Raw genomic sequence first — 26,024 nt, forward strand, 5'->3', positions numbered from 1 at the left:
CAGGCAGGAGTTCAAAGCAAAAGCTTACGAAGGCACAGTCCTGAGAGGCCAGGCTGCTTAAAAGAGTTTGGGTCTCAGCTTGGCCACCCAGGAGCCTTTAATGTACCCAGGGAACAGGACGGTGTCATGGATTTAGCTCCCAGTGTGGGAGCTCAGTACAGCTGTTGTCCAAAGCATCTGATTGTGTAAGGGCCCCCGATGCTCCGCATTGAAGGTATTTAGGCACGTACCACTTATTGGAGTGCCCCTCCCAGCATACAGCCATGCACCCATGCATACTCCCCCATTGTACCGTGCCCCCCTTCCTATTGATTTCAGGAGTCAGGCCAAACCCTCTGAGCACAGGGAGTAACTCCATAATATTCAGTGCAAGGGCTCACGCTTTCTTTCAACCAGTGTTGGCAGCTAAACGGGCCGGCCAGCCAGCGAGGGCCCAGAACCGCACGCACGCAGCCAGCCTGGGGTGCGGCTGTAGCCTGGCGTGCCACAGGCAGCAACCGGATTTCGCTGCGTCTGGTGGCAGACAATTGCACAGGTGCACTCGGGCGCTGTCGGGGCTCAGAGGGTGAACAGCCAAGGGGGATCCTGTCGGAGCAAGGACAGGGGGTGGTACCTCTCAGTGCAGCCTGGGGCACACCTTCTGTTCTGATGAACACACTTCAGAAGGGCTGCGGACACATTGGAAAGGGCTCAAGGAGCCACGGAATGATTCCAGGGCTGGGAAATCTGCCTTAGAGCAAGCGAGCGAGCGAGACTAAAAGCAGCTCAATCTAGGTACTAGATGAGTGTACTTCACCACTGGACATGATGGATACAGAGGGAGAAAGTCTGGGCTAAATGCACTGGCATTGCGGTGGCAGCGCTCTGCAGTCTGGTGACCTAACACATCCGTGAAAGCAGGTTGGCAGCTGCTCTGCGGCAACAGGGCTGAACCAACCCAAGCACACTGGGGACTCTCTCGCCCTTGCAATTCAAAGAAAAATCAAGTGAAAAGTGGGCCTTCTTCACAGCCGAGGCTGTTAATTGCCCAGCCCTGGCCCCTCCCCCATGCAGCATGGCCAACAGAGTTTAAAAGCCCTAACTCCAACTCCTGAAATTTCCAACAGTCTCTAGAGTTTCCTCCTTCCCGGCCTCTCCTTGGCATTTCCCCAGACCCCCCGGGGCTATTTCACTGCCTAACCGGTGAAGTTGGCCACTAGGTGCTTCTGAGGCCACTTGCCAAGACCTTGGGAGATCAGGTGAGTGAAGGGTTGTTCCTTGGCACTCTGGTAAGACGCAGCCTGGGTCTAAAGAGGAAGAAAGAGGCACGCTGAGAATTGGCCAGGGCACAGCGGGGTTAACAGACTCTTGAGCAAAAGGGTTTCAGTCTCACTGTCAGACGTGGGTCAGAATCAGCCCCATGTTACAGAGCTGGAGCTGGGGGGGACGGAACGGGGACTGAGGCATAAACTGGGGAAGTGATCTGACTAAATCAGAGTGCTTTGTTCCAGGTGAGCCTTGAGTGGGCCTGACTGTTACAAAAAGCCAGTCAGCTGCCAACCAGCTGAGCAGCAAACAGCAGAGCAGCTAACCAAGGGAGTTTGCCAGGGATCTGCTGGGGAGAGCCCACTGAGGTTTACATCTTGCCGGCTTCTCTGAGTAGTTACTACAACTCCTAAGGAAGCTCGTAGAAGGAAGGTAATATGGATGGGGAGTGTTCAGCTGTTGTGACCTGCACTGGATGTGCCATGTTTGTCTTTCTTCCTCAGGACAGAAGCGACTTTGTCTGTACAAAGTGCAAATGTACAAAGTGCTGGTCTCCATATTGTAAGAGAAGGTTCAAGGTTTGGAGAAACAAGTAGCGACCCTGCATTGCATAAGAGAAACTGAAGATTTCCTGGACAGAAGTCAGGATATGCTTCTACAGACACTACGTTCTGAAGATTCAGAGCAGGCTGCACTGCGGGGACAGGAGGATGGTGAAGAAATTTGGCAGCATGTGACCTCCAGAAGAAGAAAGGGGAGCATCCATGTACCAGCAATGCAATACAAGTAAGTAACCGTTTCATGTTCTCTCCACAGGTACTAATGCAGAGAGTGGACTAGATAATACATCTGAGGGAAGGGAACAGAAGAAGACTCTGCCGATTGGAAGACATGAGATGCCCTGTCCTAGGGTTGGGAGTTCCATGACCACCACTCGCAAGAGAAGGAGGCGGGTGGTGATGGTCAGGGACTCTCTCCTCAGGGGGACTGAGTCATCTATCTGCCACCCCAACCGGGAAAACCGAGAAGTCTGCTGCTTGCCAGGAACTAGGATTCATGATGTGATGGAGAGACTGCCGAGACTCATCAATTCCTAGGATCCCTACCCCTTCCTGCTTCTCCACATGGGCACCAAAGATACTGCCAAGAATGACCTTGAGTGGATCACTGCAGACTACGTGGCTCTGGGAAGAAGGATAAAGGAGTTTGAGGTGCAAGTGATCTTCTCGTCCATCCTCCCCGTGGAAGACCAAAGCCCTGAGGTAAGTGGGGAAGTGGGATACTGGGAGGAAGCACGAGCAGGAGTGCACGAGAGGGAAGGGCTCCTGCCTCATACTGAGAAAGAGGGATGATCAGCGAGTTATCTCAAGCGCCTATACACAAATGCAAGAAGCCTGGGAAACAAGCAGAGAGAACTGGTAGTCCTGGCACAATCAAGGAATTATGATGTGATTGGAATAACAGAGACTTGGTGGGATAACTCACATAACTGGAGTACTGTCATGGATGGATATAAACTGTTCAGGAAGGACAGGCAGGGCAGAAAAGGTGGGGGAGTTGCTTTGTATGTAAGGGTGCAGTATGACTGCTCAGAGCTCAAGTATGAAACTGCAGAAAAACCTGAGAGTCTCTGATCAAGTTTAGAAGCGTGAGCAACAAGGGTGATGCCGTGGTGGGAGTCTTCTATAGACCACCGGACCAGGGGGATGAGGTGGACGAGGCTTTCTTCTGGCAACTCACAGAAGTTACTAGATCGCAGGCCTTGTTTCTCATGGGAGACTTCAATCACCCTGATATCTGCTGGGAGAGCAATACAGCGGTGCACAGACAATCCAGGAAGTTTTTGGAAAGTGTAGGGGACAATTTCCAGGTGCAAGTGCCGGAGGAATCAACTAGGGGCAGAGCTTTCCTTGACCTGCTGCTCATAAACCGAGAAGAATTAGTAGGGGAAGCAAAAGTGGATGGGAACCTGGGAGGCAGTGACCAGGAGATGGTCGAGTTCAGGATCCTGACACAGGAAGAAAGGAGAGCAGCAGAATACGGACTCTGGACTTCAGAAAAGCAGACTTTGACTCCCTCAGGGAACTGATGTGGAAGATCCCCTGGGAGAATAACATGAGGGGGAAAGGAGTCCAGGACAGCTGGCTGTATTTTAACGAATCCTTATTGAGGTTACAGGGACAAACCATCCCGAAGTGTAGAAAGAATAGTAAATATGGCAGGCGACCAGCTTGGCTTAACAGTGAAATCCTTGCTGATCTTAAACAAAAAAAAAGAAGCTTACAAGAAGTGGAAGATTGGACAAATGACAAGGGAAAAGTATAAAAATATTGCTGAGGCATGCAGGAGTGAAATCAGGAAGGCCAAATCACACGTGGAGGTGCAGCTAGCAAGAGATGTTAAGAGTAACAAGAAGGGTTTCTTCAGGTATGTTAGCAACAAGAAGAAAGTCAAGGAAAGTGTGGGCCCCTTACTGAATGAGGGAGGCAACCTAGTGATAGAGGATGTGGAAAAAGCTAATGTACTCAATGCTTTTTTTGCCTCTCTCTTCACAAACAAGGTCAGTTCCCAGACGACTGCACTGGGCAGCACAGCATGGGGAGGAGGTGACCAGCCCTCTGTGGAGAAAGAAGTGGTTCAGGACTATTTAGAAAAGCTGGACGAGCACAAGTTCATGGGGCCGGATGCGCTGCATCCGAGAGTGCTAAAGGAGTTGGCGGATGTGATTGCAGAGCCATTGGCCATTATCTTTGAAAACTCATGGCGATCAGGGAAAGTCCCGGACGACTGGAAAAAGGCGAATGTTGTGCCCATCTTTCAAAAAGGGAAGAAGGAGGATCCTGGGAACTACAGGCCAGTCAGCCTCACCTCAGTCCCTGGAAAAATCATGGAGCAGGTCCTCAAGGAATCAAATTTGAAGCACTTAGAGGAGAGGAAATTGATCAGGAACAGTCAAAATGGATTCACCAAGGGCAAGTCATGCCTGACTAATCTAATTGCCTTCTATGACGAGATAACTGGCTCTGTGGATGAGGGGAAAGCAGTGGATGTGTTGTTCCTTGACTTTGGCAAAGCTTTTGACACAGTCTCCCACAGTATTCTTGCCAGCAAGTTAAAGAAGTATGGGCTGGATGAATGGACCATAAGGTGGATAGAAAGTTGGCTAGATTGTCGGGCTCAACGCGTAGTGATCAATGGCTCCATGTCTAGCTGGCAGCCGGTATCAAGTGATGTGCCCCGACGGTCGGTCCTTGGGCCGGTTTTGTTCAATATCTTCATAAATGATCTGGAGAATGATGTGGATTGCACCCTCAGCAAGTTTGCAGATGACTAAAGTGGGAGGAGAGGTAGATACGCTGGAGGGTAGGGATAGGATACAGAGGGCTCTAGACAAATTAGAGGATTGAGCCAAAAGAAATCTGATGGGGTTCAACAAGGACAAGTGCAGAGTCCTGCATTTCGGACGGAAGAATCCCATGCACCGCTACAGACGAGGGACCGAATGGCTCGGCAGCAGTTCTGCAGAAAAGGACCTAGGGGTTACAGTGGATGAGAAGCTGGAAATGAGTCAACAGTGTGCCCCTGTTGCCAAGAAAGCCAATGGCATTTTGGGATGTATAAGTAGGGGCATTGCCAGCAAATAGAGGGACGACTACAAGAAGGCTTGGGAAAAATTGGAAAGATTCCAGCAAAGGGCAACAAAAATGATTAGGGGACTGGAACACATGACTTATGAGGAGAGGCTGAGGAAACTGGGATTGTTTAATCTGCGGAAGAGAGGAATGAGGGGGGATTTGATAGCTGCTTTCAACTACCTGAAAGCGGGTTCCAAAGAGGATGGATCTAGACTGTTCTCAGTGGTAGCAGATGAGAGAACGAGGAGTAATGGTCTCACGTTGCAGTGGGGGAGGTTTAGGTTGGATATTAGGAAAAACGTTTTCACTAGGAGGGTGGTGACGCACTGGAATGGGTTCCCTAGGGAGGTGGTGGAATCTCCTTCCTTAGAAGTTTTTAAGGACAGGCACGACAGGACCAGCCAGGGGACTCAGGGTACCAAGGGGACACAGAGATAAATTACCCCCCTGCATTGTGATCCCCGTCCCCCCACTCACTTCAGCACGGCCATCCCAGGGGCACCATCCACCCGCTCTGGGGCTGCATCCCTGCAGCTCCAGTTGAGGCTAAGCCTGCAGTACTTGGTGCTGGAGCTGAGGGGGCAGAAGTGGGGCCCCAGGAAGAAGCAGACCTGGTGCTGGGTGTAGGGGGCTGGCAGGCCGGCCTCGGGGCCAGCTGCAGCTGCTCATTGATGACCCAGTTGAGGGCAGGCTGGGTGGGGCCGGGGTCCGCTTGGCAGTGGGAGGAGAGAGGCAGAGGCAGCTGCAGAGCCATTGCTGTGTGGCCCCTTCCAAGGCATTGAGCCCCCCACCCTGCTCCCCACAGCACAGCGCCCCCTTGGGCCACGCTGGGGTCAGTGCTGTGCGTGGAGAGCGCCCCCTACTGAGCCCCCCTCCCTGCGGCACAGCGCCCCCTTGGGCCACGCTGGGGTCAGCGCTGTGCGGGGAGAGCGCCCCCTACTGAGCCCCTGGCCCCTCCCCGTGGCACAGCGCCTCCTTGGGCCACGCTGGGGTCAGCCCTGTGTGGGGAGAGCGCCCCCTACTGAGCCCCTGGCCCCTCCCCACAGCACAGCGCCCCCTTGGGCCATGCTGGGGTCAGCCCTGTGTGGGGAGAGCGCCCCCTACTGAGCCCCTGGCCCCTCCCCACGGCACAGCGCCCCCTTGGGCCACGCTGGGGTCAGCGCTGTGTGGGGAGAGCGCCCCCTACTGAGCCCCTGGCCCCTCCCCACAGCACAGCGCCCCCTTGGGCCACGCTGGGGTCAGCGCTGTGCGGGGAGAGCGCCCCCTACTGTACTTCCACCCCGCTCCACAGATCCTCTCCCGAACAGCCCCTTGCCCAGCTCCTCAGCACGGTTCCCCCATCGGGCCCGCTCCATGCTCTGCTCCCTGCTGCACAGAGCCCCCTACTGAACCCCCCTGCACCATCGTGCCCCCCACTAGCCCTCCACCCCACTCCCTGCAGACTGGCACCGCTACTGACCTCTCCCCGCCCCCGCATTACGCCTCCCCACTGAGCCCCCTGCAGCCCAGCACCCCCCCCCAGCCCCCTGCCCACGGTGGCCTCAGTTCTCACCTCGGACGATGCTGGAGGGGTTCGGCGGCTCCAGGAAGTGGCTGAGGGGCGCCCCCTGCAGGCCCAGCGCGCTCCAGCGGCTCAGCTTGTCGCTGCCGGAGGCGCAGCAGATGCGGGCGGCCAGCAGGCTTGGGGGGCAGCTGGGGACGGGCATCAGCGCGCCCTTGGCATGGACGTAGAGGCCGACCGAGGGCTTCCTCTCAGGGAGCGGGATGCTGCAGTGAGCGGGGTGGGGGGACGGGCACGGCGGGTCACAGGGGGGCAGGGGACAGGGGCACTGGGCCGGGGGCAGCTCAGAGTTTATCAGCCACTAGAAAGAGGGCTGATTTCTAGGGAGAAAATACAAACAGGCCCCAGCCCGACAGCAGCACCCCCGGGATCACCCCATGCCTCTGCCCCTCAGCCCATCCCCACCATCCTGAGCACCACACCCCCAGCCACTCCACTGCCCCACATCTCTGCCTCCCCAGGACTGCCCCTCAGCTCCACCCCACTGCCCTGCCACACCCTCGTACTGCTCCCCAGCTCCGCCATGCTCCTCTGCCCCATGGCAGCACCCTGCCCCCTAGCTCTGTCCCACTCCTCTGTTGATCCCCAGCTCTGCCTCCCCAGCCCACCCTCCCACAGCAATGCTGCCCCACAACTGTGTCCCACGGCACTGCCCTGGCACCACCTCACACCCTCGACCCTTCTACCCACCAGCCTCTCTGCCCCACCCCCACACTCACGGGAAGTTTTCGGAGGCCCCTATGGGTGTGCGGCTCAGATACAGGTGCACAAAGACCTTCGGCTTGAGGGCCAGCAGCCCCCCCTGCGCCGAGGGCTGGAAGATGCATTTCTCCCGGTCCGCCGGCTCCTTCACGCTACACCCCAGCAGCAGCTGTTTGTACAGGTACCTGCTGGGGGGAGCGGGGAAGCAGAGATCCCCCACCACAGTAGGGACTGGTCCCACAAGAGCTTGGAACCCTGTCCCCACCCCCACAGCATCGGACTGATCTCCCCAACCTTCACATCCGTCCACAGAAAACCCACAATGGGACATGGGACTAGATCCTTTTCTCTGCCCTCCATTGCTTTAAAACCCAGCACTCATCACCCCAACTTCTCCAGCCCAGATAACACCTTAATTTCATCTCCTCCCCCAAGGACTCAGCCACCCTGTCCATACAGTGGGTTACAGAAGGAGAAGTAGGAGGCAGGACTCCTGGGTTCTAGTCCCAGCTCTGGGAGGGAAGTGGGGTCATAGAATCATCATAGACTCTCAGGGTTGGAAGGGACCTCAGGAGGTGTCTAGTCCAACCCCCTGCTCAAAGGAGGACCAACCCCAACTAAATCATCCCAGCCAGGGCTTTGTCAAGCCTGACCTTAACCTCTAAGGAAGGAGATTCCACCACCTCCCTAGGTAACCCATTCCAGGGCTTCACCACCCTCCTAGTGAAAAAGTTTTTCTAATATCCAAGCTAAACCTCCCCCACTGCAACTTGAGACCCACGACTCCTTGTTCTGTCATCTGCTGCCACTGAGAACAGCCGAGCTCCATCCTCTTTTTGGAACCCCCTTCAGGTGGTTGAAAGCAGCTATCAAATCCCGCCTCATTCTTCTCTTCTGAAGACTAAACAATCCCAGTTCCCTCAGCCTATAAATAAATGGGTGGCTGATGATAAATGGGTTGGTGTGTTGCTGGTGCTGGGAGCCGGGACTCCTGGGTTCTGTCCCCCGCTCTCAGAGGGGTGTGTCATTTGAGGGTCAGAGCCAGGAATATTAGCTCCAAAACCTGCCCCCGCCCGGCCTTCTTCCAAATTCCAAGTGATGCAGAAGTCCCAGGAAACTCCACACAGACATATGGGTTGGGGTCAGGAGTGGGAGCCTGTCCACCTCCCCACCTATCTGACTGATGGAGTCTATGGCCTTGGGACCCAGCAAGGGAGCTAGACACCGGGGCTTTTCTGCAGGGTCCACCTCGTTCAAATCGCCAGCCTGCTCCAAGGCAGTGAGGGGGCATCCACATCCCCCCCCCCTTAACCAGGGGCAGCAATTTAGTCTCGAGGTTCCCTGAATAACTGGCCCCCCGGGGTCTATCCCCGCTCACCCCTGGGAGGTCCCCTCTGCCTCTCTGCTCCACCATCGCCAGTTCATGCTGCTGCTGCTCCTGCAGCTCTTTCTCGGGCTCTCTCTGTCTCTCCCAGTCCTCTTGGTCTCTCAGACTCAGCTCCAATCCCGTCCATCTCCAATCCCCCGATAGGGAACCCGATCGTGAAGACCCCCGTCTGGTCGGGGACAGGAGTCTTGGGAATGCCTGGCTACCACTCCAGCTGCTCCCAGATCCTGCTATAGCCCCATTGGGGTCAGGAATCTGCTCCTTAGAGCGATCATCCTCCTCCAGCTGCACGATTAACTGTGCCTTGGTGAACTATCCAATGTCAACCCTCTCTTTTTGCACAGGGTTACAATGTCCTTCTTAAGGAGACGGTGACAGGCCATCACTCCGCTCTTCCCAAGTTGTTGTGGACTCACAGGTCTGTGTGCTCTCAGCTCCCCACAATTTCCAAGGAGATCCCCTAGTGTGCCAGCCCTTCTCGAGGTCACCACCTCTTTGCCAGGGTTGAGCTGCAGACTCCTCCGCCCCAGGACCTCTCGCTGCAATTCCCAGGGGATCCCTGTTACTGCAAAAGTCCTTCTCTCTCCCAGAGCCAAGCCGCAGGCTCCTCCCACCCCTGAGAATGATCACCGCAGTCCCCAGGGGGACCCCATTACTGCACAGTCCTTCTCGCTGGTCACACACTCCCAGGGGTTAACTGCCCCCTGAAACCGTTTCTCTCTCAGCCTTCAGCACATCTGGTCCTCGTCAATTCCCCTTTGTTTTACTGCTCCCCAGCCACTTACTGCAGGAAGCGCCATCCATGGGGTGCAGTACATCCCACCTCTGCCACCAGATGTCACGGAGCCCCTGGGCGATGCTCTGGAACTGCTCCCTAGGAAGCCAGGCAGGACTCTGGGGGATCCTCCTCTCTGGGAGCAGCCTGTCTGCAGGACACACAGCTCACACAGCTTCCACCTTCCTGAGTCTGACCTCGGACCACTCAGCATCCTCTGCCCCTCCGTGCTCTTTCCACAGTGAATCCACCCAGGCGGGGTCCTGGGGAAACAAATGGGTCTTGCACCCCAACTCCGCAGTCAGACGTGACTCTCAGCCAGCCAGTAAAACAGAAGGTTTTAGATGACAGGAACATGGTCTAACACAGAGCTTGTAGGTGCAGATAACAGGACCCCTCAGCTGAGTCCATTTTGGGGGCAGTGAGCCAGACAAGCACTTCTGCACGTCACTCCATGTCCCCAGCCAGCCCCAAACTGCCTCCCGCTCCAGCCCCTCCTCCTCTGGGCTTTGTCCCTTTCCGGGCCAGGAGGGCACCTGATTCCTTTGTTCTCCAACCCTTTAGCTCTCACCTTGCAGGGGGGAAGGGCCAGGCCATCACTTGCCAGGAAACAGGGTGTCGGCCATTCTCTGTGTCCAGACCCCTGCACACACCTGCCCTCTAGGGCTCTGCAATGATCACACAGCCTTATCCCACCCCCTAGATACTTAAGAACTGCCTAGGGGAAACTGAGGCACCCCCACAATATTCAGAGGAAACATTAAGAACAGTCCTGCTTCGTCACAGTAGGAATCAGCCTGATGGGCCAGAGGTGATTCTGGATGTAAGTGAGACCCAGAAAGAACCTGTTGTTGCTCAGGGAAGTGTTCCCCTAGAGCAAGCCCTAGGAGAAGAGGATAAGGGCAGACTTTCTGTGAAGGGTGAATTGTTGCATAGAGAAGCCCCTAGGGAAAGCAATCCTCATGGTCATCTTTGCAAGCAGGTTACTGCAACTGAAGGGTGTGAAAGTGATTTAATCAAGAAAGTTTCAGTTCCTAACAACCAGACATTTTCTGTTGTGAATGAAGCCACTGACTTTAACCAAGTGGCTGTTTTTGGCCAGCTTCTTGGGGAGACAAGGTTGTTGAGAAAGGGGTGTCTCCATGCTAGTTCTGTAAGTGAACAGTCTGTGGCCCAGAGGAAGAGGATGCTGGGCTGCCTCAAGGAGGCAGGACTGACAGTAAAAACTGAAAAGTGTAAGATGGAGATAATCAGAGAGTGGCCTGTTCTCCAGACCAAGAAACAGGTCCAGGCCTTTATTGGGATGGCGGGGTTCTACTGGAGGTTTGTACCCCACTTGAGCTCCCTAGCTGCCCCCATCACTAAGCTATGTAAGAAGGGGAAGCCAGATGAACTGCTCTTGTCAGAGTAGTGCCAGAGGGCTCTCCGTGCTTTGAAGGAGACTCTGATCCAGGGCCCGGTAAATCCCAACTTTGCCAAGGCCTTTGTAGTGTTCACCTACACCTCAGACACAGGGCTGGGTGCGGGGCTGATGCAAGCCCATACTAAGGAATGGGAGAGATGCTGGGGCATCCATGGAAATGTTGGTTGATTCGAACTTCCCCAGGTCACCGGCTAAAATGACCTCGCTCAGTTCGGTCTCGAAGGGGGGAGAGATGTGACAAAACGGGACTGTTCTTAATGTTTCCTCTGAATATTGTGGGGGTGCCTCAGTTTCCCCTAGGCAGTTCTTAAGTATCTAGGTGGTGGGATAAGGGTGTGTGATCGTTGCAGAGCCCTAGAGGGCAGGTGTGTGCAGGGGTCTGGACACAGAGAATGGCCGACACCCTGTTTCCTGGCCCTTCCCCCCTGCAAGGTGAGAGCTAAAGGGTTGGAGAACAAAGGAATCCAGTAACCTTCTGGCCCGGAAAGGGACAAAGCCCAGAGGAGGAGGGGCTGGAGAGAGTTTCAGTTTGGGGCTGGCTGGGGACATGGAGTGAAATTGTCTGGCTCACTGCCCCCCCAAAATGGACCCAGCTGAGAGGTCCTGTTCTCTGTATCTATAACCTCTGTGTTAGACCATGTTGCTGTCATCTAATAAACCTTCTGTTTTACTGGCTGGCTGAGAGTCACATCTGACTGTGGAGTTGGGGGGCAGGACCCTCTGGCTTCCCCAGGACCCCGCCTGGGCGGACTCACTGTGGGAAGCGCACGGAGGGGCAGAGGATGCTGAATGCTCCGAGGTCAGACCCAGGAAGGGGGAAGAGGGGTGAGCTGTTTGCCCTGCAGACAGGCTGCTCCCAGAGAGGAGACTTCCCCAGAGTCCTGCCTGGCTTCGTAGGGAGCAGTTCCAGATCATCGCCTGGGGACTCTGTGACAGCCAGGGACAGGCTTCCTAGTCAGGGCTAGGCAGGAGGGAGGAAGAATCCCAGGCTGGAGCCCAGCGCACCTCTCCTCCTCTGGGCACCTAGAGCAGAGGCAGCTGGTGCTGACAGGTCCAAGGGAAGGTTTATAAGCCACAGAGCAACCGAGGATGGGGCAAGAGGAGGGGAGGACCATGCCTATGCATGACTAGCAGACAGGCAACGAGACACACGGCCACTAGCCTGCTCCCTGGCATACCAAACACCCACTGAAGGCCACCCACAGACCAGCATGTGGGGCAGCTGCTGATGCTTAGTGGCCAGCATCAGAAGATGGTAGGAAAGCAGGGCCAGCCCCGCCGGTGAGGCCTCTGACTGTTCCCACTCCAGGTGCTCACTGTTGCAGCAGGGCAGGAGATTTTACCCCAAGAGGCTTTTCCCCAGCTGGTGAGAAACAGAGAAATACCCAGCTCCCCAGGCGCTATTTAGCCCCCTCAAGCACAGGGACAGCCGCACATTTGGAGGAGGGAAACTGCTCTACACGCTAGCCCGGGCATCTGCCCATTTACTTTGGCAAGTCAGGAATGGCAAAGGCTAGACTGGACGCACCTGGGGCTCATGCCCTAGCCTTTGTGATGCCCAAACCCAACTCTTTCCCAGGTGTCTAGCTGAAGCCAGAGCATTGGCCTGAGCAGCCAAGAAGAGGATCCAGCCCTGAAGAAAGCAGGACTTTCAGCACAAAGGGAAAACTGCACAAGTCCAACCATGAAGGGACTCGACCCCTCAATCGCCTGATCCGAAGTCAGATGCCTTATCCATTATGCCACGCGGTCACACAAGAAACGCCTCTCCAAGCTCTTCTTTGGAAAATGTGAACACTGTGTTTCTCGGGTCAGTTACAGAGGGGGGCAGAGACTCTCTGGGCACAAGAAGTCGAGTTCCCAGCGAGACCTGACACTTAATTCTATGGAGCCAAGTGCAGGACTTTGGCAGGGAGGCTTAGGCCTGGGGGATTGGGGTGCAGCGGATGTACCGGCTGTCTAGGTGCAGAGATTTAATCGCACTGAGGCACAGAAGGGAGGAGAAGGAGGAATCCAGCTGATAGGCTGTGGCTGTGGAGAAAAACGGGTGGCTGGATTCATGCATGTGTTTCTGTATATTTGTAATTGTGTGTGTGTGTGTGTGCCTGTGTGTGTATGCTCTGCTGTCCTCTGACGGCTGCAGTGACAACTACTTCTCCATGTGTCACAGCCCCCATACCATCAACCATGGTGGCGATTCCCCCATTCTACAAGGGTACACACTCTGTGGAGTGTGGCGGGGGCTGCGGCTCGCCCTGTCATAACCATACAGCTAAGGGTAGCCCAGAATTTCTCCTTACCTGTAAGGGGTTAAGAAGCTCAAATAACCTGGTTGGCACCTGACCAAAAGGGAAAGAAGATACTTTCAAATCTGGGGACAGGGAGGCTTTGTTTGTGCTTTTTGTGGGGTGTTCTCTCTCCTGGGACCAGAGAGGCCAGGCTGAAATCCATCTCCTCCAACCAATCCTGAACCAGTCTCTAATACGACAAAAATAGTAAGTAAAGCCAGGCAAGGTGTGTTAGATTATCTTTTGTTTTAGCTTGTGAAGTTTCCCTTTGCTAGTGGGAGGTTTATTCCTGTTTTTTGTAGCTTTGAACTAAGCCTAGAGGGAGTTCCTCTGTGTTTGTGAATCTTTTGTTACCCTGCAAAGTTATCTTCTATCCTGATTTTACAGAGGTGATTCTTTTACCTTTTCTTTAAATAAAATTCTTCTTTTAAGAATCTGATTGATTTTCAGTGTCCGAAGACGCGGGGGGCGGGTTGATCTCTGCTCACTTTGTAACCAATTGGTTAGGATATTATTCTCAAGCCTCCCCAGGCAAGGGGTTGTAAGGGCTTGGGGGGATATTTTGGGGGAGATAGGGTTCCAAGGGGCCCTCCCTAAAGGGCAGCTCAGGTGGGGAGGGCCAGGGCCTGTGGTTTCTGTTCTGCATGGCTTGGTGCGGGGCCATTGCACAATCCCCAGCCATACCGCACAGGGCACCCTGAGAGGGGGCGGGGGGCAAAGCAGATGCTCCAGCACAAGGGGGGAGAGGATGTGTGTTTGGGGGGAGGGAAGGCCTTAGGCTGCACTGGGGGAGTGCAGAGCAGGGGAGACACCCCAAAAACCTGCAGCAAAGGGATGGACATGTGGGAAGGGGGGATAGAAGAGCCTGTGAGCCTAAAATCTAAAAGGGGGGTGTAGTGGTCAGAGCAGGGTGGGGGGCTGGGTGCCAGGACCCCTGGGATCCATAGTGGTGGTGTTTTTTTTCTGTGTCGTGCTCCCTAGAGATCCCAGCCCAGCCCCCTAGTGGGATCTGAGCAGGGGTGGGGGAGGGGGTTGCCTTGCAACTTCAGAGTTGTGATTTGAACTCCTCCTCCGACAGGCTCTGACATCACAGAATCTCCCCCCTCCCCGAGCCCAAGTCAGAAAGGAGGGGCCCCTCCCCATGGGTTTCTTGGGGGTCTCTGGCAGAGGTGTCAGCACCCACCAGACCCCCCCTCATGGCTGCAAGGAGACCCCCCTGTACCCTTCTGGACAGCCCCCTGCTACAAGGGGCGCGGGCACCCAGACAGGGTCAGGAGGTGAGATGGGGCAGGAAGGGGGCAGAGCTGGGGCTGGTGCCGGGTCAGGGGCTGGCTACATGGGAAAAAACTGCGCTGCTCTCTTACATATTTCCAAAGGTTGTGGCTGAATACAGGGTTTGGGAGGACTTTAGGGAAATGTTTTGTTTCCAAGCAGACTCCAGATACCAAATGATGGTGCTAAGATGCTCCCCCTGCCCCAGGATCCAAGCATCTTCCTAACCTGCAGGGTTCGTCTGCTCCCAGGCTCGTGGGTGGCTGGGAAGCGCCACCAGCACCATTTCCCGGATGGGAGAACTGAGGCCCAGAGATGCTGAGTGATGTGCCCGAGGGCACCCAGGAAGTCTGTGGCAGAGAAGAGGATTGGGACTGGAGGCTTTTTCTTAAGCACGTTTCTGTCTCCGACCTCTGGGTCTGGCCTGCTCCTGGATCGCTGTGTGGTGCAGGGGCAGGGACTGGGGGAAGAGGTGGTGTGAGGGCGGGGCCTTGGGGAAGGGGCGCTGCGAGGGCGGGGCATCGCTTGAAGGGGTGGCGAGAAGGTGGGGCATCGGGGGAAGGGGAGGTAGGGCGGGACATTGGGGAAGGGGCGGGGACTGGGGGAAGGGGCGCTGCGAGGGGGGCATTGCGGAAGGGGTGGGGACTGGGGAAAGGGGCGCTGCGAGGGGGGGCATCGGGGAAGAGGCGGGGACTGGGGGAAGGGGCGCTGCGAGGCAGGGCATCGGGGAAGGGGCGCTGCGAGGGCGGGGCATGGGGGAAGGGATGAGGATTTAGGGGAAGGGGCGATACAGCAGTGGGGATTAGAAGGAAGGGGCAGGGACACGGGGGGAATGGGCAGCGTGGCAGTGGGGACTTGGGAAGAGGCGGCACAGAGGAGAGGCCTTGGGGAATGGGGTGGGGCAGGGGCGAGGACTGGGGGAAGGGGTGGTGGCAGGGTGGCAGTTTGGGGCAAAGGGGCAATGCGGGGTGAGGATTCAGGGGAATGGGCAGGGGGAGGGGCAGGGTCTCGGGGAGAAAGGGAAGCCCAATGGTGCAAACTTGGGAGAAGGGGCGGTGTGAGGGTGGGGTGGGACCTAGGGAAAAGGGGGCCTAGCGGGGAGGGGCAGTGTGGGAGTGGGGATTTGGGGGAAGGAGCGGAGTGGGGACACTGCAGAGAGAGACACCGACCCAAAGCCCACACCTTCGGGAACTGCCAACGTGTGAGAACCGGCTTGGAGAGAACAAAGAACCAGCCACGGAAGCGCTTTATTAAGCAACCCTGGAGTCGAAATAAGGGAACCAGTCACCACTCTGGAGAACTCCACGTTAGAGACACAAACCAGAGAAGCCGACAGAAAAGCGACAAAACACCCGCACGACACTGGGCCTTTTCTTTCTTGGAACCGGCCTGTTCTCCTGGGGCAGGGGCGCCTTTCGCACCAGTTCTGCACCACCAAGGTGATGGGCGCAGTGAAGGGAAGAAGCTCCTCTTCCATCGCCCTCTTCCTAGCAAACGAGGCCCTGTTCCTAAACGAGACCCCTGGTCGGGGAAATAACCCACCTCCTTTGCTGGTGAACAGCGGGACACACCCCATCCAGGTACCTGTTCCCTGCACCAATACTGAGCTTGACTCTACACACATGCAATGAGTGGCATAGCCGAGATCACTTCTTCAGTGACACTTTAGAAACTTCCCGCACCCCCATCTGGGTCTGGGCTAGTTACGCTCTTTGTATGTACGTTGGGAACCTGATAACCCATGCTGCTAACTCCAGCCCGACCCCGGTTGTACAGCACCTCCCTTCTTCACTTGTGTAAATGTGATTTTAACCATTAGCTTCAATAACGTTCTCACCCAAAGACAGATCTGACACTGGACTGACCAGCACAGGGCCTACACTTGATCTTAGATCTAAACCCAAGAAATAATAATTTCCTACCACAACACCCCCTACCCTCTCACTCCCACCACTTTCCACACCCCGTGAGCTGCCCCCCACCAGGCCGCACACCCCAGTCACACGCCTTTGGTCACTATGGAGCCCAGCGGCAACCACTGCCCCGAGGTGACTCCGGCACCGGCCCTCACAGCACGAACTCCCCACACCAGATTCTGTCCACACCCAGAGAATTCTCTGAGCCCGGCTCCTTCAGGTCACCTCCCTGCGCCCCCTGCTGCCGCCAGCCACGGCGCCTCTGCATGACCCAGCCCTGGACACGGGCTGTCCAGGTGGGTGCAGGGGGGGTCTCCTTGCAGCCCTGAGGGGGGGGTCTGGTGGGTGCTGTCACCTCTGCCAGAGACCCCCAAGAAACCCACTAGTTTCCTCCACATGCGGGGAGGGGCTCCCACTTTCTGACTTGGGCGGCGGGGGAGAGTCTGTGATGTCAGAAGGGTTCGAATCACAACTCTGAAGGGGTAGGGCAGTAAGTCGGACCCCGCATCCGTCCGCTGCCTGGGTCACTGTCACAGAGTCCCCAGGCGATGCTCTGGAGCTGCTCCCTACGAAGCCAGGCAGGACTCTGGGGGATCCTCCTCTCTGGGAGCAGCCTGTCTGCAGGGCAAACAGCTCACCCCTCTTCCTCCTTCCTGGGTCTGACCTCAGAGCATTCAGCATCCTCTGGATGGGCAGTGAGCCAGACAACCGCATCTGCACTTCACTCCATGTCCCCAGCCAGCCCCAAACTGAAACTCTCTCCAGCCCCTCCTCCTCTGGGCTTTGTCCCTTTCCCGGGCCAGGAGGGCACTGGATTTCTTTGTTCTCCAACCCTTTAGCTCTCACCTTGCAGGGGGGAAGGGCCAGGCCATCAGGTGCCAGGAAAAAGGGTATCGGCCATTCTCTGTGTTCAGACCCCCAGCACACACCTGCCCTCTAGGGCTCTGCAATGATCATACACCCACATAGATACTTAAGAACTGCAGAGGGGAAACTGAGGTACCCCCACAATATTCAGAGGAAACATTATGAACATGTGCATCACATCCACTTCATCACATCGGCACTCCTTTCTTCAGGTAATATGTGAGAAAGCCGAAAAGTGTGGCCGCAAGCACAAGAACCAAACTTGTGGGTATCAGGTGAAGCAGCAAGAACCCCAACCACCAGGTCAAACCACAGGACTGCTGGCATCAGTAGCCAGTTCTGGAGCCCCAACCCATTGCAGGCATCCTGACCAAACACCTGGCTCTAGTGGGCACGAGTCACCCAGTAGGAGGTAAACAACTCACTCTTGTGCAGCCAGAGACAGGGAAGGGGAGCACTTTGAGCTCCAGGGATTTATCACAAGGTCCCACTGAGATTTGAACTCAGATTGCAGGATTCAGAGTCCTGAGCGCTGACCCTTACACCATGGGACCAGCTTCTGCTGCTTTCTCTGGCCATCAGAGACCCTCACGGGGCTGGTTTGTGTAAGGGGACTGTAGGCCCTTTACTAAAACTTTGTGGGGGTTTTTGGTTGGCTAGTTCCCAGTCCCAATAGAAGGGACCCATGGGAAATCAGGACCCTGAGAGTGACAGTGGCCTGGGGCAATGGTCACCAACTGGTAGGGAACAAGTGAGAATTTGTTGATGGAGAAAAATTCCTGCTGAAAATTGGCAAAGCTGTGGATATTTTGAAAAGTTACAGTGAATTTACGCATGAAGATACAAACAGAGAGACAAACACACAGGGAGAAAGAGAAAATCACACAGTGCACAGGCCCACACATGTATAAACAAAAACCACACACACACACAAAACCATATATGCATAAGGGAAAGACAATCAAAACATAAAAAGAACAAATCCACACCAAAAAAACAGAAAAAGCACACAACAAGAAAACACAAAAACCACATACCAAAAGAATACTAAGCAAAAAAACAATATGCATTCAAAAATCATACACACAGGCACACTAAACTGGGCAAGACATCCACAAAAATCACCCAGGACCCACATGCACATCAACACGACAGACACAAAACATATCAACATACAGAAAGTCAGGTAGGGTTTGAATCTCACAGGCAGGAGGGTGGCACACAGGTGATTTGGGGAGCAAAGATTGAAGGGGAGTCAGGGGGTGAAGAATCACAGGATGAGCAGCGCTCTGGGCTCTGCTTGACCCCTCCTGACACAGGTGGCGGGTGGAGAGCACAGCCTTGTATATGTGTGAATCTGCCCTGCACTTGGTAAAGGAAGGGACCTCGGTGTCTGCTGGGCTGGAATTGTATTTTCTCCAGTGCAAAATGATTAGCATAAGCCATCTGCTTACAGAAACCAGTGGTCTAGCTGGGGTTTGAACTCAAAACTACAGCATCGCTCTATAAGTACTGTGGGCTACCCCATTGCACCACTGGAGCCCACAGTTAGGCGCTTGTCTCTTTAGTTCATGAATGGATGGGTTGGTGGGGGTTACATTAGCGAAAACAAATCCATATGAAAGGCTGCAGAATGGCAGCAGCAGAGGTGGGGATCCTCCTTCTGTGTGATCGAGCTGGTTCCCACCTTCCACTGCTGAGGGGACAGTTGGTGCTTTGAGCCCACCTGGTGCTGGAACTTCTCCTGGGTGAGGTTAACGAGACTCTGAAGAAGCGAAGGGAAGTCTTTTCTCTTCCTGCCTAGCTCCATTTGTCTCCTGTGGCCCTTTTGGTTCATTGCTCCCCTGTTGGTGCAATGCAGAGGCAAGCCCCAACCTGGGTGAGTCACAGAGAGGCTGTGTCCCATGGAGTGTGTGTGGGAGAGGGGTAGGGTTGGGTTGGGCTCCAGGGGAAAAGGTTGGGTGTGACAGTGTGTGGGGAAGGGTGTGTTTCTTAGGATATAAATGATGGCAAACACAGCGGTAGTGACAGGGAAGCCCCGGGTCTGAGTGTTATGACCCTGTGTGGTGCTGCCATTCACCTTCCACTCCTGTGTCTCAGCTGTCATTGATCAATAATTTTGTCACCTGTCATCATCGGAGAGGTGTCGCACATGCCTCAAACATAGAGTGTACCTCTTGGAGATTCGAGGACTGGAGCAGATTTCAGCTGCTGGACAGCTCTGCTGGGTTTTCCACATTCGCCTAGGGAAGTTCTGAGTGTTTACATTCATTTCAAGCATCCCCATTCAGCGGACTCCTGAACACACTGGAGATGTGTCTGGAAATCAATTTTCATTCAAAAAATGGAAGCACTTGGATTTCAACTAGGAACCCATTGCCCTGCCAGCAAATATTCACCTACTGAGCTACACTCTTAGCAAAGACGGCCCTGTATAGCCTAGAGCAGGAACAACTTTGAACCTGTGGGTTAGTAAACTTTATCTGTATACAAACTCCATGGCTTACAAAACCCCCACACCTGCTCTGTGTCACCAGAGCACAACTTTCTTTGGAGCACACACTGCTCCCCAACTCCGTGCCCTTCAATCTCCCCAGCATTGCTCCAATCCCTTAAAGGAACAGGGCACAGGTAACTCCAACTCCTTCATCCCAATAGATTTAATACCCAAAATATTCTATGTAGACCAGAAATGCAGGACTCCTTTGAGTGTCACCCCTATCCCGGTATAGGTCCTCAGCAGTGAGTGTGGTCTACAATGCAGAGGTCACATTTTATAGTTTGAAGATTTGTGGTTCTCCGGTAGAATTATTGTCTCTCATATGGCAGACCTGGTTTTCATTCATGGCCAGTGAAGAGCTGAGTATTATTGTCCAATGAAGAAGTTACAGAATTTAAACTAGGAAGAAGGGTCAATTTTCCCATCATTTCCACCTTTACATCCAAACACGATGACTTTCTGAATGACCCATCCTTGTTCAGCCAGAAGACATTGGGGGTGGGATGTAGGAGTCACTGGGGAAAACACAGAAGAACAATTTCCTTTGCACAAATCCACAAAGAGCAAAACCTCCCTATGTGTCTTGTCTGAGCCAGGGCATTCAACTCCAGTGAACCCTTCTCTCCTGCAACGGCAATGGTTAGACAGAGGGGACGTGGCCACCTACATCCCTGATGGGGAGATATTGGCTCGGCTCTTTCTTTATGCTGCTCTTGTTAGGCCATGAAACATCAAGGAAGGAATGCAAGGCTGAGTTCATGCACCAACACCCTGAAAAATGTCCATGCCCCAGAGGAATCCTGACCCCTGCTATTGGAATGATGTGCTGGAGATTTGAATAGGAAAGGGACTGTCTGAATTGTCAATGTGGGGAATGAACAATGATCTACAGCAATGTCATTAACACAAACACACTCTCATCATGCTCCAGCTGGAAGGGAAATGGGCAGGAATTCTCGCTGTTCAGCTGTGGAGACACTTACACTAATGAGCAGCTGTGAGTGTGCTGGGGAAGCTGGTCTGAGCAAACAATTTGAAGTGACAATTCTGTGAGAACTGAATCCTAGTGTAGAGAAAGAGCCATCATTTAAGTAGTTGAGGCTGAGTAGTTAAGGTGATGGACTAGAACTCCATTGGGGTTGCCCTGCGCAGGTTCAAATCCTGCAAACTCCGGAGCCACTAGACTGTTCCTATTACTGTAGTCTTAGTGCCTGAGTATCCACAGTGCAAACTAGAGCCAGATCTGGTCTCACTATTAGTCTGTCTACACTTAAAACACTGCTGTGATGCTTCTCTAGACAAATGCATCCGATGAAGTGAGCTGTATCTCACGAAAGCTTATGCTCAAATAAATTTGTTAGTCTCTAAGGTGCCACAAATACTCCTTTTCTTTTTGAGAATACAGACTAACATGGCTGCTACTCTGAAATTTGACAGAATAGTTCTTCCTTTTATTTAGCCCTATGTAAGTAGGGCTTAGGTCAACTTAACTATATTGGTTTGGGGGTGTGGATTTTTCACACCCTGAGAGACGTAGCTCTGCCAGTTTCATGCCCAGCATACACCAGCCATTAGATCCCTCTGAATATTGCAGTGAATTCACTGAATTGTGAGAGGAAAACATCAACTCACAAACACAGAGACTGAATTCCCCACAGTTAATCTCTCTGCACTTTCGAGAAAGACACAAAATTCAATTCATTCCAGCTAGGACAGAGAGAAAATAAGTGACACTAAGTTTTTTGCTTGATTAAATAAAGGTAAGGGTTTAATTACTACAGTAAAAAATATGTACCGATTCCTCTAAATAACACCATAACTTGAAATAAAAACACAGACAAATCTTGTCAGTGAAGACTAATTTAGAAAAGATCTTCCCATTATTAATTGCCACTGTGCCCCCACTGCAGGTCTGGGCCCCTCCAGTGTAACTACTCTGCATTGGTCTTCCCGTTAGAATTGGTTTTGGACATTTCCAAATTTGGAAAATTGTGCAATTCAGAATTTGAATAGTGACCCCGGCTCCTTCCTGCACCTGCTCTACATCGCTACACAGCAGCTTCTCCACCTGTAGAGTCATCCCCAGGGTTCAGCAGGGACCCCGGCAAGGACAGTGGGTGCAGCTAAGAGCTCGGTGTGCCTGGCAGTGAGTCAGAGGCAGCCTGAGGCTGGAAGCTCTGAGTCAGCTGTAAAGAAGAAACCCCCCCCAAACACAAGTACAGAGATTGAATTCCCCAACTTTCGCATCATGACACCCTGTAGAAAGCCACACGTGTCCGTTGTTTTTTCACAGGGGGATGCAAAAATCAGGTGACCCCAATTTTGAAGTCTGAGTAAATAAAGTTTAGGAGATAGTTATTAAGCTCGCAAAAATATGACAAAGTTTCCTCTGTATAACATCGAAAGATGAAATAGGAACAGAGACAAACCTTGTCAGCAAAGGCTAATTTCCCAAACGATCCTCAAAAATGTTTCTAATTCCCATCTGTCCTCCACAAGAGCTCTGTGGAGTTTTACTGTTCTGCAGCCAGCTGCCCATTAGAAATGCTTCTGTGGGACATTCCCAGACCTGGACATTTACGAGCGACACAATTTGAAAAGCAAACGCGGCTCCCCGCACCAGGTGGGATTGGAGTGTTTTGTCCCTGACACTTGATCTTTTTTAATAATACAGATCCTCTTGTGCCCAGCCAGCCAATGAACTTGGGGAAAATGTTGCGGGAAGCAGAGACCTTAAAAACAAGGAAATAAGAGGCCATTCATCAGGTAAGGTGGCCTAGTAGTTAAAGCAATATCTGCTCATCTGATGCCATTCTTGAGCTGCCTGTTCTGAAGTGATCCCCACTTCAGTTCCAACGGATCTGCTAAAAACACCCCCAGGTCCCTGCTCACCCCAGGGGGAGTAAGATGAGAAACCCCCAGTGGGTGCTGAGCTTAGCCCCAGGCTGCTGTCTCAGGGGTGGGGGGATTGATGGTTTGCTGCTGAGGAGGGAGACAGGACAGCCCTCTGGGGCTCTCCTCCGAGTCTCTGCCCAGCCCAGGCTGCCCGCTGGCCTCAGCTGCTGCCCCTCCGTGCTCTGGAGCAGGGGTTCTATCACCATTTTTTTGGTGGCCTCAGAGTGCGGCCACCAACTTTTGCTGGTGGCAACTGTGACAATTTTTCCAAGCCGGAGCCCCACTGCCCCAGTGGTTGAAGCCTGAAGCCATAGCCCATGGGCTGAAGCCCAGAGCCTTCTGCTGAAGCCCTGTGGCTGGAGCTGGGGAAGGCTGGAGGTGGGTAGGCTAAAGCCCAGAGCCCTGGGGCTGACATGAGGGAGGGAGGGGCCCTGAAACCTCAAGCCCACTCCTGGAGCCCTGCAAGCTGGAGCCCAAAGTCTTCGCCCAGAGCCTCTCAGCCCCCGGTAGGTGAGTTGGGAATTCACCAGCTGCCTGCAGAGTTGAAGTTTCCTACCCTGTCAAGAACACCCCCAGCCCCACATGCCTGCATGAGCTGCCCGGAGCCCCAAGAGGTTGGGCAGTACATGATTCCAATCCCCTGCTGGTAGCGCCAGCTAACACCAAGGCAGTGCATCCAGGAGCAACAGCTGGACGCTGCAGGGAGGGGCTGCTGCTTTCCCCCCACCTACATCTCTCCCCAGGAGGCTGTCCTGGATGTAGAACAATCCCCAAATTTGAGCTATGCTGCTCTAGATTCAAAATGCAGGGCCTCAGTGGGGCAGAGGCTGGGGCAGGGCAGAGGCCTGGGTTGGGCTGGGAAAATGCTGGAAGTTCTGGTGTCCAGAGAACTGGCCTGACTCACTTCTCAGCAGCAAACAAGTCAATTCCACGTCCCCTCCCCAGAAAAATCAGCCTGGCACTAAGGGCAGCACTGGCGGGGGTGGGATGGTTGGTTCCCTTTTGTTCCCAGTGAGGCATGAGGGAACCCGGGGCATCTCTAGAAGAACTTTTGGAGCTGACCTTGCAAAAACGCCTTTAATAACAGCCAGCTTAAGTTGAAACTGACTTTTTTTAAACCATTTTTATTATACTAACTAACCCTTGAATCCTAGTGTCATCCCCCATAAAATGGCTTCAGCCTTGTATTTTACCCAGAGTAAAACTAAACATCCCTTCAAATACAAAGGAGTGGAGATCAATCCCTTTTCAGAGTTAATGCACATAAAAGAACCATAAAAAGAAAAGGAGTACTTGTGGCACCTGTTTTTTCCACCAAATGCATCCGATGAAGTGAGCTGTAGCTCACGAAAGCTTATGCTCTAATAAATTTGTTAGTCTCTAAGGTGCCACAAGTACTCCTTTTCTTTTTGCGAATACAGACTAACACGGCTGCTACTCTGAAACCTGAAATAAAAGAACCATGTTATGTTTCATCCCTTATGCCCTGGTCCCATCACCTTCCCCGCTTCTCCGTTACAAGTTGTGGTATTTTGCACAGAAACTTTATTTCCTCAGAGAGACCTGGGAACAAGGGCTGCTGGCTCCACGGTACCAGATAAACACCTTTAATAGGAGACAGCGTCCCTGTCACAAATCATCTCCCACCTTCAGTTCAGTGACACCTGAATTGTTCCTTGTCCCGGCGGAGCCTAAGGATTGAAAGCAGCAAAATCAAACTCCTCTGTACGGAGCAGGAACGCTCGGCTCTTTCTTCCTGCAGCTGCTGTTAGTCCGTGAAACAATAATGCTGGAACGCAAGGCTGAATTCACGCACCAGCTCCCTGAGACATTTCAGTACCCCAGAGAAAACTTGACCCCCACTATTAGAATCCCTGATTGGCTGGTGATTTGAATGGGAAAGGGATTGTTAAAGTTGGAAATGAACAATTGACAGTAATGTCATTAACACAAACACACTCTCAGCATGCTCCAGCGAGATGGGAAGTGGGCAGAAATTCTCGCTGTTCAGCCTGGACACAGGTGCACAATGACCCAGCAGTGAGCGTGCTGGGGGAGCTGGTCTGGGCAAACAATGGGCAGTGAGAACTCACGGAGCACAGATCTATAATGTAGTGGGAAAAACTGAAAAGTCAGTTAAGGCGATGGACTGGAAATCCATTGGGGTCCCCCTGTGCAGGTTCGAATCCTTCCGACTACGGAAGCATTAGCGTGATCTCATTGTTGCAGTGTTAGTGCATCTCTATGTACTGGGGGATCAATTTAGTGGGTCCAGTGAAGACCTGTTAAATTGACCCCCGATTGCTCTCCCGTCGACTCCGGTACTCCACCGGAACGAGAAACATAAGGTAAGACATAAGAGAAACTCTCCCATCGACCCAGCATTGTGCAGACACCTCAATAATTTGATCTAAGCTACATCAACTCCAGCTACATTATTCACGTAGCTGGAGTTGTGTCACTTAGATCGACTGAGCCCCGTAGCGTAGACCTGCCCGTAGGCTGTCTGCACTTAAAACACGGCTGTAGCACGTTGGAGTAGACAGTTGCTACACTGATTGGAGGTGTTTTCCCATCGCCATAGTAGCCAGGTTCATAAAATATCAGAGTTGGAAGGGACCTTCCATCCACCTAACGCTATCCATGCCAAGGGTACGGTCAGCTGAACTACATCTCCTGTCTCCTGCAGCCTCTGTGCTGCCATGTAGTGGGGGAACCTCGCTACAAGTGCAGACTGGGCAGCCTCTTTCATTGCAACAGCATGGGCGGGGCATGAACCGCCTTCTGGGGGAGACAGACCCCCTGCCCCACCACTGCCACCCGAGGCCCTGCCCCTTCTGCAAACCCCACTGGAGCCCAGAGCCCCACCCCCACTGCAGCAGCCAGCTCCCGCCAGAGGCTTGTGCCCCCAGGCTTCCTCCCAGCCCCAGAGTGGGATGTGCAGCCCCAGCCTCCCCACCCCCGGAGCACAGAAAGGGCAGGTTACATGGTCCTGACTCGATCTACCATTGACTCGCGGGACTCTGCGCTCCGTCAGCCGGGGCAGGACAGGCTGCGGCCGGGACTCAGATGGGGGCAGCATGGCTGCACTTCCCTGACGAGGCATGAGACACGCCAAGAGGTTTACGCAGCCAACAGGGAAGTGGGAGGGAGGCATCTTCAGCCGGCGTGTCTCGTCCGTTTCTCCCTTGCCGCTTGGCGGAGGCAGGAAGGGAGCAAAACATTCCTGGCAGAAGGTTTTGTGCTCGACCTTGAGGATTAAGCCTGAGCACCCGGCATGGCTGTTGGGAGATGGGTTTCTGACTGACAACCCAGCGCACTCTTCGGACAACCAGCTGAACCCACTGAGGCCAAGAGGGATAGTTTTGAGGTAGTAAAAAGGGGGCCTTTAAGGCTCCCAGCACATCTTGAGGAGCAAGGAAATAGCACAAGGTCACCAGCATCCCTGGGTGGGCTCGAACCACCATCCTCTCGGTTAACAGCCGAACACGCTGACCCATTGCGCCACAGAGACACCTAGAGACATGGCTGCTCTTACCGAGGCTGTGCAGCCTGCAC

At 53.8% G+C, this 26,024-nt stretch overlaps 1 protein-coding gene and 2 non-coding genes across 3 annotated transcripts; all 3 read right to left on the minus strand.

The window, feature by feature from the left end:
• Positions 1-388: 388 nt before the first annotated feature.
• LOC119841305 (adenosine deaminase domain-containing protein 2-like) lies at positions 389-12,267 on the minus strand. Its single transcript, XM_043495239.1, is given in 8 exon segments — positions 389-585; positions 1,181-1,286; positions 2,529-2,580; positions 5,358-5,535; positions 5,538-5,591; positions 6,433-6,647; positions 7,161-7,328; positions 12,257-12,267. Coding segments are annotated over 8 exon segments (981 nt in total).
• Positions 12,268-17,553: 5,286 nt separating this feature from the next.
• Positions 17,554-17,625, minus strand: TRNAQ-CUG. Its single transcript has one exon. It is a non-coding gene; the product is annotated as a tRNA-Gln (tRNA).
• Positions 17,626-25,906: 8,281 nt separating this feature from the next.
• On the minus strand, positions 25,907-25,980 carry TRNAN-GUU. Its single transcript has one exon. It is a non-coding gene; the product is annotated as a tRNA-Asn (tRNA).
• Positions 25,981-26,024: the final 44 nt, after the last annotated feature.

The sequence above is a fragment of the Dermochelys coriacea genome, chromosome 12, assembly GCF_009764565.3.
Source record: "Dermochelys coriacea isolate rDerCor1 chromosome 12, rDerCor1.pri.v4, whole genome shotgun sequence".
NCBI lineage: Eukaryota > Metazoa > Chordata > Testudines > Dermochelyidae > Dermochelys > Dermochelys coriacea.